Below are 13,294 nucleotides of genomic sequence, written 5' to 3' on the forward strand. Positions count from 1 at the left end.
CATATGTGTAAACAGATGGACAATAAATAGCATCTAATGTCTAATAGAGAATATAAATAACTCTACCTTTCAGAACTTCAGTAATTCCTGTAATATGACCAGAAAACCTCCCAGAATTGATATGAAAATGTGTCTGTCTTTCTTTATTTGAAACAGGCAATTGCCTTTACTAAAGAACTGAAAAGACTGTAAGTAGGTATTTATTACAGGAGAAAAATAATGGGCTGCTTTGACATGTCCTAAACACTGAGGCTGTATGACACTTCTGATGAGAACAATCAGCTAAAGCACTACTGTGCCGGGATTCCTGTTTAATTACTATTGATTTTGACATAAATTGAGCAGAGGTAAACAAATACTTCTATACACATGCTTGTTGTTATTAAACAGAACTGTCTCCAATCTGAGTATTTATATTGGCTTGTCTGTTTAAAGGCTTCTTTCAGATAGGCGAAGCAATTATGTAGCTCAGATTAGCAAAATGACTGGCAGTAAAATGAGAATGGACTGCCACTTTTTAAAACCTCTTGGATCTCGTGGTATTTTCCTGATAAGGGGAGGTTTAGATTGGATAGTAGGAAAAATTTCTTCACTGAAAGGGTTGTCAATCATTGGAAGAGGCTGCCCAGGGAAGTGGTTGAGTCACCATCCCTGGAGGTACTTCAAAGACATGTAGGCGCTTAGAGACATGGTTTAGTGGTGGGCTTGGCAGTGTTAGGTTTATGGTTGGACTTGATGATCTTAAAGGTCTTTTCCAACCTAAACAATTCTATGATTCTATATTATTTTGAGGTCTACAATCCTTACACAGAGTTTTGCCATTGTTGGGTTTGGGGGTGGTGGTTGGGGTTTTTTTTGTTTGCTTGTTTTCTGGACACAGGACAGAGAATATAATTTTTGTACTGACATGGCATAAAACATTTCAAAAGCAATAAAAAGCTGATGGACCTATGGATTTAATTCATATTTGTCCCAAACCATAAATATTGGAGGAATATTGCAGGATTACATGGACCACTACAGAATATTTAACATTTTTCTTAGGGAAGTATGCTTTAAATTCATGTGTATGATTTCATGGCAATCACATATTTTTATTTAAAGACAGCATAAGAGCAAGAAAACATTTCTGTTACCTGAAAATTTTCCATCCTCACAGCGGGCTGGTCCACAGATCCCAACAATGGGTCTTTGGCCTCTGCCTTGCTGTTCTGGAGGCAAATCAGACCTGTGAGTCACAGACAGGGATAGGCTCTGCTTCCAAAATTCACAACAATGTCAAAACTTCCACAGCAGAAAAACAATTTCCATCTGTGGCCCAGGCACAGCTCACAGCCCTTGAATTTTTTTCACTATGCTTGTCAAAGGTACAAACACAGAAGTTTATAGTTGGCAGTGAACTGAAAGTATCTGACTAGTAAAAAGGGTGTCTCATTTCTTCTTACCAGAGGAGAAAGAGGAGAGGCTGAGAATGGACACCCAGCGTTGGTTTCCAGCGTTTGCCTGTAAGTCAGACTGGCACCTACTCTAATTTGTAGCAAAAAGACCATACGACTGTCCTGAAAAGATATTTTGGGCTCTTCCCCATCCCACCATAAAAAACTCTTCCTAGCCCAGGGCTGCAGGGAGGAAACGTACAAGGGCTAGCTGTGCCAGCCCTGCCTTTAACTGAGAAGCTGCAGGGAAGCTTTAGTAATCTGACATATTCATAGTTTAAAACAGTAAATCTTTGTTGTAGAGCCCAAAAGCTGTTTCCTGGAAAAGAAGAGAAACAGATCTGCAGTAATTAACAGAAGAGAGCAGGTTTGTGGATCTGTTAGAAGGAACATTTTAATATAACACATTTTCCTACTGTTGATCAAGGCAGTTTTACAGATTTTACAGTGGGATTGTTTCAGTACTGGCACCTAAAAATGCAATGAAACTTAAATCTGAAACCTAAATGAATTTGTGTAATCATTTGCAGAATTTGCATGATATTCACATTCTTTTTTACTAACTTGATTGTGAGCTAGTCATAATTATAAAATCAATGATTTCCATATCTAATTTGTAATATTTAGTAAATACTAACACTATTGTACTACGTGCTAATATTGTACTATAGCAATGTTCAGGAATCCAGTCATTAACCAGACCAATTGTGTGGCATTCTATACAAATATTAATAGATTGTACAGTAAGAGACAAGAGGTAACAAGTCATTATGACTAACAAAAGCAACAAATGGGAAGGAAAGACAACATTAATGAAAATATAATCATGCTGTTGACATTTCCTGAAAATACCAATATAAAAGCTCCATAATTTAAAGAAGCTATCCCCATCTGTCACACTGCCAAGCCACCAACGATTAGCTATATATTACACCACTGAGCCTTCCTCACCGGTTGCCAATTATCTCACTATACAAATCTTTAATTAGAAGGCACCAAGCTTTTTGCTTTGTAAGCTTGTCTCAAATTTAGATATGACAACTTGTTTACAGACATTGACTGATGAGGGTGCCACTGAGGAAAGAGACATGACAGGCTTCTGAAGAAATCTGTTTCCATGTCCTTTTGATGTCTCTGTTTACATCTGACTACAGGTAGACTCTCTTGAATGGAAGTCTGTCAGGTTCTGTGTAGGAGCATGATTTTGTCCAAAACAGAATCAGTGCAGTAAAGCTTTTGAAATGCTCTCTGCTTTCCTTTACAAAGTCTCAAAAAAATGTCTAAAGGCTATATGGATGCTGAACCATTAAAAATCTGGCCACTTTGGTGAAAGAGAGTATCCTCCACGTTTCTGCCAGCATGTCTGGATTTACATTCAAAATCTCCTTTACCAGACATAAAGAGACCATGTCTGTTTTATGCTGATAGATGGAAAAGCCCACTGGGTATCATTCTCTGCTTCAAAAGGTTGATGTCATATACGGGTTGATGTCACTTTGGACTTCATGGGAGGTACAGTGCATCTGACACAACAGGAGGAAAAACACTTTTCATATTGCTGCTCTCAGAAAAGCCCTTAAATTGTCCAGGCATCTTAAGGAACTCTCACTTGGGCATACAAATACAGAAATACCTTCTTAGGAAATAAGAAATGATTTAAGAGTTTCATATAGAGTGTCCCCTATGCTATGATAAGTAGCATATTCATTATTGTTTGATTAGATGGTGCCCTAGACTATTGTTTAGCAGATTGCTGGTGTTGTGTTTTATTACCACCTTCAAAAGAGATTTGCAGAATGGGATTACCCTTATGCCAATTTATGAAGCACCCACATTCTCTTAGGAATTTGAGTTTCATAATGCTATCCTACTTAGCTCTCTGCCTGGGTAGCGCTCCAATTAGATCAATCGGAAAGAATAATTAAAGATGCATTTTTGAAATCTGACTCTAAATATAACTAGTTTGGCAAAAAAGAATTGTACATGTAAACAGATTCAATACCATATTTTCAGGTTCTCCATGAAGTCTAAATGAAATTCTAAAAAACACTGAAGATGACTTCAGAATATTCACATCTTCCTTTTTCCAGATCCTTCATCAAGAACCTTACGTTCCAGATCACTTTCTTACATTTCAAGGATTGAGGAGATTATAGATATTAACAACACTAATGCAGAAAATCTCTCCTACTAGTTACTTTTATTTGCAGCACCTGAGCTGCTCAACTGCGATTCACGTTTTTACTTGTCATCTTTGCATTTGTTATAGCTTCAACTTCTGTATTGATGTCAGAGTACTGTGATGTGACAAAATATGTCTTTAAGAAAAATTGGTAATTTGGGAACTATTTCCAAAGACGTTTTCATTATGTGTTCATTGTTTTCACTAATATCTTCACTTTTTAAGCTCGCTAACTGTTAGAAGCTATCTTTCTGGTCTCTAGCAACCCCTCATGTGAGCCAAGTTCTTATAAAAATTGTATTTTAGTCCTGCAGATAGACTTAAAGGCTGGTTACAAACATCACCACAATGTAAGATGCAGTCAGGGTAATTTCTCTTAGCTATGCCCTCAGTTTACTTATCTGAGCACCCTACAAAGGAAATCCAACAGTGAGGCACTAGATAAGTTAAACACTGTTCTGGCAAAGCAAGTAAAAGATGCAGCTGCTACCTTTAAAACTGCTGAAGGATTCAAAATATGTCAGTCGGTGTTAATCTATTGACTTCCTTTAAGAAAATCTTTACTCTGTAGAGATGATGAAGATACTACACCCCTAGAAATGGGGCAGACATGCTATAAAATGCAGTAAACCCTATTCTAGACATGGATCATGATCAGCTTTCTCAGGGTATTCAAAAAGACCTTTTCTTTTACTGGAACTTATCACTATAATATTTATTTGATTCAGTTTCATGTATGCTTTCCACCATGACTTGATTTTAATGAATCCCCCTCCTCTCAGCCTTTTTGTTGGAAAGAAAAAGCATGAGACCTGTACAGTTATTATTGGCTTGAATTCTTAGTATCATAGATAATGGAAACAAAGAAAACTGAGCCCCAATATCTATTGTTTTGTGGTTGGGGGGGGGGGTGTGTTTTGTGGGTTTTTTGGTGGGTTTTGTGGGAGTTTCCCCCCCCCAAAAAAAGCCTCTGGGTTTCCTAATAAAAAGGTAGCTTTACTTTGTTTTTCTTTAAGAAAAAGAATTGTTTTAATTCCCAAGGAGATAGAAATTGTGTGTGAAGCACCATATCTGAAAGCAGTCTGACCTTGAACAAATTCTGTAAGGAATTAAGGTAAGAAAAAATTGCCTTATGGGAAAAAAAAAAAAAAATCAGGCTTTTTTTTAAGTCCACCTGTTACAGCACATGCATGGTATGTATCCCACTTCTCAGGTACCTAAGACGCAGTTTAGCAGAGCTCTAAACTTATTTGCAAGCTCTCAAGTGACTCTTTGCAGTTCTAGCTGAAGATGGATACAAGGCAGCTAATTTGCTACCACCAAGGGAAAATGTTATAACATAAAAACATTCCCTCCCTTAGCTTCAAATCTGTCGAGTGCCTAGGGAGCCCGACTATTTGTAGAGTTGATACTATGCATATGCTTCCTCTGTAACTGTTACATGCATACATCTGGCATCTGTCTCTGTGTTAAACAGACTTAATTGTCCCTAGTATTACTATGTAAAAAAACCTCTAACCTAGATGGTTAATGCAAAAGAAATAAATGAAAGGATACATGTGATTTTGTAGAATTATTTTTGTGTTACTGGCAAGATATGGAAAGAGCTCTGCACTACAGCTATCAGCAAAATATTTCAGCTCTACCTTCTGAATAACTTTAAATAGAGATTGTGCTCATTTCTTAGCATGACATTTGGCACTTTGTTCAGCCTCTTAATCAAATGGGGTTGTTTTAGCTGGAATTCCTTTTTCAATTTATTGTCTTTTTTTTTTTTTCCTTTTCTTTCTTGATTGTTGATCCTCCTTCTTTTATCCGCAGAGCATTTAATCATTTGATAGACATAGCTGGACCGATTCTGAAGATATGTCTTTTTTTTTTTAGGTGATGTTAGGGAGACTCTACATGTTAGTACATTATTCAGCTCACTGTTGCCAGCAAAGTCAAGACTCAGGCAAAGCACTTGATTTCAGATTTCAATATATTTTGAAAAGATCAAAGAGCATGGCAAATCCTGTTCTTTGGTTAGGCAGACCACGCAGAACAGTAATACTCTAAAAGATGGAGGTAGCTGCATAGAACTAATACTAAATTGAAGGCCTTTTGAAGTTATTTTAACCTTCATGTCAATGTTCATCTCAACACAGCACCAACCCCACTCCCCCCCAGCAAAGTAAAAAAATTATTCTAATTGGGAAAACATACAGAAATGAGTTCTTCCTGTGAAGTAAGATGAAAAATTGCTGGTGATTTGACACCTGACTTCATGATAGCAAACATGAAATATGTTCAAGGTGCTTCTTTTACTAAGATTTATTTCTTTGAGCAAGGCTGTAAAGCATGGGCTTTTCCTAGGGCAACTGTAAGTCTATTTAGGATTCAGGGAAAAGGCATTCCTACAGTTGAGGTCTTCCAAAGAGCCTGATTTCCTCCTACCATGTACACTAAATCCTAGTGAGCAGGAGGACAGGCCGTAGCTTTTTCAACCCTCCTGCTTTAGCTTTACTATCCTGCAAAAGGGAGGCAAACCAGCAAGAGCTTCCATCTAATCTGCTATTTAAGGGAGAGTTCTTGTCAGTCAAGGGACTGAAAAAACCCTCACAGGAAGTAGACTCAGACACTGAATATTAGTTTCATCAGACGCCTAACAGCAACTATAAGAGAGAGAATAATCTCATTCAAGAAACAGAGACAGCCACATAATCTAATTTCTGGCAATTAAAATTAGGCTAGAATTCTTATGCTGTCTCTAGAGGCAATGGAGAAGTACAGATTCAAAGAGCCATTCAGTATGTCAGTGATAGGCTCCAGATCTACAATACTTCCCAGATAGACCTACCTATCACAGAATTATAGAATATTTCAAGTTGGAAATTTTATTTCCAGAAATTTCAAGAGAAATCCAGATCAGTTGATCAACTATATTTTGTCTACAGAGCGAGTTGGCACATTAGGTATGACCAGAACATCATCCTAGCTCCTGCTGGAATTTAGAGTCAGAGGTGGATGAGAGCCAACGTTCTTCTCGCCAACTCTCCTGCCCAGCTGTACCTTGCTTTTGCAGCCCAGGCTCCGTTGGCTCACAGATCTAGCTGAATCCTAAACACAGCAGAATACGATACCTTGCAAAGATGCTAAATTCCAATTTCCCCTTTCATCTACAGTTCAAACCTACAGATCTTCTGCAAATATTACAAAAGCATATGTTTAGCTTTTGCTTAACTAGGAAAATAAAAGGACGGGAACTTCACAAATCATAACCCATATATATGTACCAGATTTTTCATGCCTACCTGCCTGTCCTGAGAGTACAGAATTACTAGGCATGGATTTTGGAGTTGGACTTTAAGTTATCTGAGATGCCCAAAAGTAAATCATAGTATGTCACTTCTCTCCTTTCCAAGGACAAAATACAATTTATTTATATAGAGCAGCATACATGGAATTCTCACCAGTCACTGATTCCATTCTCAGAAACAATTCTGATCTCAAAATTCTTATTTTAAAGGTTGAGTAGGACTGAGCTCTTCCATTCATTAAGTCTGTGGTTCTCAACATGAACCCAAATACTCCTTCTTTAAATAAATTCTCAGTTTAAATTTGGCATGTGTTTTTTGACTCAACAATGTTGAACTGGTATTTCTCAGAGAGTCACACTGGGATGATAAACAAGAATTCCCAAACTATCAATAACTTTATTCATAAAACATCACTCACAGTCCTCTGTAAAACTGACACATTTAGCAGTTAATTTTTCTTTAAACATAATCAAGTGGAAAACCAATGATGGTAATCCTGTAGAGTGCATCTGCAGTATCAAATGTTCCCATGATATATTACCATAGCTACATTTAGCCACTACAGCCTACTCGTCTACACAATAGACAAATAAATTCAATTGCAGCTTGATGTTAAAAACTACATTCAACATTTTCATCCACAGTTCATTGCAACTGTATAACTTCAAAAAGTATTTCAGAGCCATACTGGACAGAGTAGCAAGGCTAATATTCACAACATGTATTGGGATATAACATATATTGGGGTAGATATTTTCAGGTTTAGAGCATACTTTTTCCCAGTATAAAAGAGATAAGGGCTATTAAACAGAAAATAATCATAATAAAAAAATATATGAAAAAATATAAAACTAGCACAGGAAAAGAAAGGTCAATTTTTTAATAGGTTAACCACTCTGAATAAAAAGAAATTACTATGTAAGTCTGATTTTCAAGTAAAAAAACCCAAACAAACACCCCCCCCCCCAAAAAAAAAAGAAATCATATATTAAATCCATATGTTTATGTAAAAGATCTTCCTTAAGGTTTCCTAGGCTTAATTCATTAAAAGTCAAACTGAAAGAAGGTAGATTTACATTAGATATGATGAAAAAAATTCTTTATTGTGAGGGTGGTGAGGCACTAGAGAGGTGGTGAGGTTGCCCAGAGAAGCTGTGGATGCCCCCTCCCTGGAAGCGTTCAAGGCCAGGTTGGACGGGGCTTTGGGCAACCTGGTCTAGTGGAGGGTGTCCCTGCCCATGGCAGGGGGGTTGGAACTAGATGATCTTTGAGGTCCCTTCCAACCCAAACCATTCTATGATTCTATGATTATTTTGCAATCTGTCTTTGAAAAAAAATCATATCTAAAGTAATATATTTATTTTGCTTACTGTAAGAATCTGTTTTATAAAACCATCATCAAATGTTATCCTTGAATATAATTGCCTGTTTAATTTCAAACAGGAAATCAAAGTGGAGTAAAAATACAAAATAAAGCATTTCAAACAGAGAGGGATATGTATATTTCTGTCACTTTTCATTTTCTACCTTTGGAGAGGAAAATACAGCATTTTCTGTAAGCTTTCAGTGTCACAGATAGCCCGCTCTAACTATGATGACAACATGCATCTTTGATGGCATGGATGAATATATCTAAAATTGAAGTCTTCCTTCTAGCAAAACTGTAATCCTGTACAGAAGGTCAATGACAACCTGCCTATTAAGGCCAACTGTTTGTAAGTAGTAAGCAGCATTTTCTTGTTAGAATATTTTCTCTCTCTGCTTTGCTATCTGATCTCTGCAGGGACATGCATCTATTTACCACACTAAATCCCGTTGTTCATCTTTTCCGTCTAACATGTTCTTTGTTCATTTCCTAGAGGTAGACAAACAGAACTGGCGTTATTGTTAGCGTTCTCCAAAGACATAGTCAATGCAGATCTAGCTAATCCCCTCCTACTTATTATTCAGCAATCTGTGTCTGCCAATAGGATTTGGAAATCCCAAAAGACAATGTTTAAAGGGAAGGGTTAAATTCAGCTTGTTTAATGACATTCTCTGTTCCTGGGATCATTCATCATATTCATGGAATCTGTTCCATGGAGGAACCTAAGGCTGCCAGTTAAATTAAATTCAACTAGATGGACAGCTATCCAAGTGAATGAGATCACTGTCATGATCTGAAGTAACTTTATTAATGGTGAGAAGCTAAGTTGGTACAGACAGTTCTTTTAATCTGCTCTGAAAACCCACATATTCCTTACAGAAAGTTGCGTTTGGGAGGTATCACCTCTAGAGCTAAGCTCCCTGAGAAGCGATCATTTTAAGAGAAATCTGCTGGGGTACTTGATTTAACATTAAAGTGAATTTATCAGCTACTCCCAACTTTTTGAGAGACTAATTGAATTATCAAAGGCTGCAATGGGGAATGTAAAGCCTTCTGAGAACAGATCTGTAATATAGATAAAATCCTTAACTCATGCCATGTGATTATCTTAAAATGTAGTAATAGCCTGGGTGCTAAAACACACCTGAATTTAAGATTATTTTTTTGCCTGTCTAAAGCCTCTCTCTACCTATGAAAATTATGGGAAATATCAAATGTTTGGGGCAGGAAAAAGACAAAATTATTTTAAAACATCTTATTTATTCTGTGTCCTCTTTCAAAGTCTTCAGGTGTGCTGGGTGCTCACTAGGGTGAGTTGTACGAAATTTGTTGTTCAACTGTTTACAGTATATATTTTAATCTTTCACTTTTTATAAGTTTTCAGAAAGAATATACAATTTATTTCCCTCATTTTCAGTGGGATCACACATGGTTAAAATCAAACATGAATGGATCATCTTCCTGAACTAGGGTATATAATAGTGACACTTGCTTACACAGAAAAGCTATTAGTGCAGACATTAATTTAATCTGTGAAAATTCATCCTTGCCCAAAATTTTGCAAGATAATTATCTGACAATTTATTTTCATTTTTTAATTGTGTCTTTTCGATGTACATATAGGTTTGGAATTGTAGAATAGATCCTGGCAAAAGAGACTAGTGGGTTGGAGGCAGGTGAGTGGCAAATTTACAGCACAAAGGCAGTTTACTGTTTCCCACTGACACTTTGTCAGAGATCACCTTCATATACGTACATAAACATAAATGTTCACAAGGATATTGTTGAATATATACCATAGAGACAAAGCTGTGTCTACAGTATATACATTTTCATACATTTGTTGCACCAATGTATGAAAAATACTTAATTAGCCTATTAATAATTATACAGGTAATTATAAAAGTACAAAAAGCCATGTTAAAATTGAAAGTATGAAAGTAAAGCTCGCAAGACTTGCATGACAGAACAAAAGATACAAGACTAGCTTTGACCCTGTAAACCTCCTATGCTGCAATCAAGTGCAGTGACAACAAGCTGGAGGTGTTCACTGCATGAAGAGGCGAAAAGAGGTGATTGTAAGAAGTGTGAAGACAGTTCTACATCCATAATGCATTCATCCCAGAGCACAAGGACATCTGTTAAAATGCTTTCTCTTAACAAGCAGCTTTAGAGATACTTGAGTAGAAGCAGGTAAAGAATCACAAACAGAGGATAATTTAACAAAATGGTAGAAGGCATTAGAAAGGACATATATTGTATTCTATCACAGAAGTGTATCCTGTCCCATGAATACAACTGGTGATAACTGTGAGTAATTAATAATTATATCAAGAACCACCTGTTATCTCACATGCACAGCAAAATCTGTAGCATTCTCAAAACATTTTTCCTTCTCTCATATGGAGACCTCCCAGAGGCATGCAGAATCCATTGCTCAGTAAAGTGAACCTGGGAGCAGATCAGGAGAAGCTGAGGAGCTATCAGGTGTCTCTAATTTATTCTGCTTAAAGAATATGAGAAAGGAAAGAAAAAGACAGCTCCCCCTTGCATTAAGTGTATTTGCAAATGAAACCTCTTCCCAGCCTCTCAAGAGCCTCAGAAGTCAGATTGCTTGTCCCTGATTTTTGGAGTGTCATTTCACTGACAATTCCACCTTCTGACTTTCCATCTACCACCAAAGGAAATTTAAACTTTTTCAGAACTCTGAATAGTTTTGGACATTCACTGGCCTTCCATCGTCTTTGTTCCACTAATATTCCTGGTCATGATAGCTTTGTCCTCCTTGAGCTTCTCCTCAGGGCTGTTAGTCTCCCTGTGCTTAATTCTGTTCGCTAGACCTGTTTCTGCTGCACTGTCTACAAAGGTAACATGCTAACAATAATACGTAGTTCCATGACCAATGGAACTAATTAAAGCTTCTTTTCTGCAAATTTTTGCATTATTATTGACTAACATGTCTTGGAAGGCACAGTCTGCTTGAAACTTTCTCGGTAACTGAGGCATTATTAATGACTTTAATCAAGAGTCTTCAGTGTCTAATAATCTGTGACATCAGTTTTTCACTTATATTGGGCACTTAGATAATCTATTACAGCTGTCTATATCAACAAAATTTGTGGAAACTTATTTTTGAGGCCTGTGTCCTTGGATAGATACCAATAGAAGTTACAGGTAATCAGGTAAACAGGCAGACACAGATTGCAATTTCATGGAGTTAGTTCTAAAAAACCTTGAAAATGTATCTAAAAAATACAATTCTTTTTTCCATAACTGTTGTTGAAAGACTGATTTCCCTACACAGGATTTCTTTTTTTTTTTTTTTCTTGAATATTTGGAAGGCACCTAGGAGATCATGAATGCCTCCATAAACTACTTATTGGCTAGGTTTTTCAAATATCACTTTCTGGCCAAATCAATGTAAAATATATTTAAATGAGTTCTCATAGAGAGGCAGATTAGCCTGATTAAAAAGGTTCACTAATGTGTCCAGATTGATTCTGACACTGAACTAACTCAGACACTTCCACTCAGAGTGCAGTACTACTTTGTGCTGTTCACACAGACAGGTACATACATTTACACCTAACTAAGGAATGTATATGGGATGTAGCCCCAGGTTCTGACACTTGTGTGCCTCCAAGAAAGGACTCCATATACCAGATAGGTGTCTAACTTCCCATTATAGTACATGGAGACCTCCTTAAGAGAGTCAACACAATGTGCACACTAAGGTAGATATTTACAGTTGATCTGAATCCCATTGTTAATTAACTGTATGAGTGTGGACCAAAATTGCTCTCCAAATATCTAAATATAGATGTAGGTTACCATCTGTAGGCAGAAATATTTGAAAATACTTGGTTCCCTACCCTAAATACAGTATTATTAGTCTTCTATAACAAGACACTTTGCACAGAATCTTGGCAGTGATTATGAGCAGAGCTGCAGAACTGACATCTAATTGGATTCTTTTTGTTTCTGCGTTAGGAAAGGCCTATTCTGATTCATCAGCCTTGCTACAAAAACGTGCTATTTCTTTCACAGCAGTTTTCAAGAAAGCTGTTCTAAAATTTCTTGGAAGACACGTTCCAGCTTGTCATGCCCAGCTGTGTTACATCACACAACAACGCGCTCACAAATGATTAATGAAAACCATATCATCCTACACCAGTCAAGAAAGAACTCATTTAAGTTAACTTGCTTCCCCTTCCATAAGGATAAAGATCTTCTAGTGCTACTTTTAAAAATCAAGCAGATTAGCTTCTTACACTTTGAGAAAAGGACAACAAAGGAGAAGTTTCAAGAGATTACAGGACAAAATTAACCATAGGAGGCCAACGTATTCCTATCAGATCCAAATATAAAGATTAGGAGGAAAAAAGCAAAAAGCTGAGGCAATACTTCTGCTGACAACTGTTTCTCTAAATCAGAATTGCAAGTTCAGACTTACCATTCTCCAGCACGCACTATATTATAAACCATCAGTCCACAATAAATATCACTTATTTGGATACAGTTTTAAGTAGCATCCAAGATCAGTTCACACAAAGAAGGGAAATTTATGACTATAAGCTTTAAATCTAGCAAGCTTAAGCATGCAATTTTCTACACAAGTAGAAAAAAAATCTTTTAAAATGGAACATTTATCAATAGGTGATTCTGAAGAATTTAAAGCACAAACAAAAATGTACAGGTATGCACCTAATACATGTTGGCGAACATGCAGGGAATGTCTGGTATATACCTGCATTGCTCAGAGGCAAAATCCTATTAAAACCAAAATAAAATCACAGTAAAATCAGTGATTATAAAAAACTCCCAGTCTACCTTTTAAACCAGTTTGGTTTTGTCACTTAGTCACAAATCCCTTCAAGTCTAACTTTTAGTTTATTTCAATGGTTGTGGTTAAGCTCAGCTGTATTAGGTGTGGCTTCGTTTACTTCCCCCCCCCCCCCCCCCTTTTAACTCATATTAAGCAAAACTGGAAAAAAAAGTTATGTAACACAAA

General features: G+C 36.8%; 1 protein-coding gene across 5 annotated transcripts in view; it reads right to left on the bottom strand.

Annotated features, from left to right (window-relative positions):
- The window catches only part of PCDH17 (protocadherin 17), a 96,430-nt gene that overhangs the window by 12,360 nt on the left and 70,776 nt on the right, over positions 1 to 13,294 (bottom strand). For 4 of the 5 annotated variants that reach the window (XM_054808980.1, XM_054808970.1, XM_054808990.1 and 1 more), the window contains one exon: positions 1,137 to 1,211. The exons of the other annotated variant lie outside the window; for it this stretch is intronic. In XM_054808980.1, the coding sequence (XP_054664955.1) occupies positions 1,137 to 1,211 (75 nt within the window). The remainder of the gene's footprint in view (positions 1 to 1,136; positions 1,212 to 13,294) is intronic. 5 annotated transcript variants of the gene reach the window in all.

Source organism: Grus americana, chromosome 1, assembly GCF_028858705.1.
Source record: "Grus americana isolate bGruAme1 chromosome 1, bGruAme1.mat, whole genome shotgun sequence".
Taxonomy (NCBI): Eukaryota; Metazoa; Chordata; class Aves; order Gruiformes; family Gruidae; genus Grus; species Grus americana.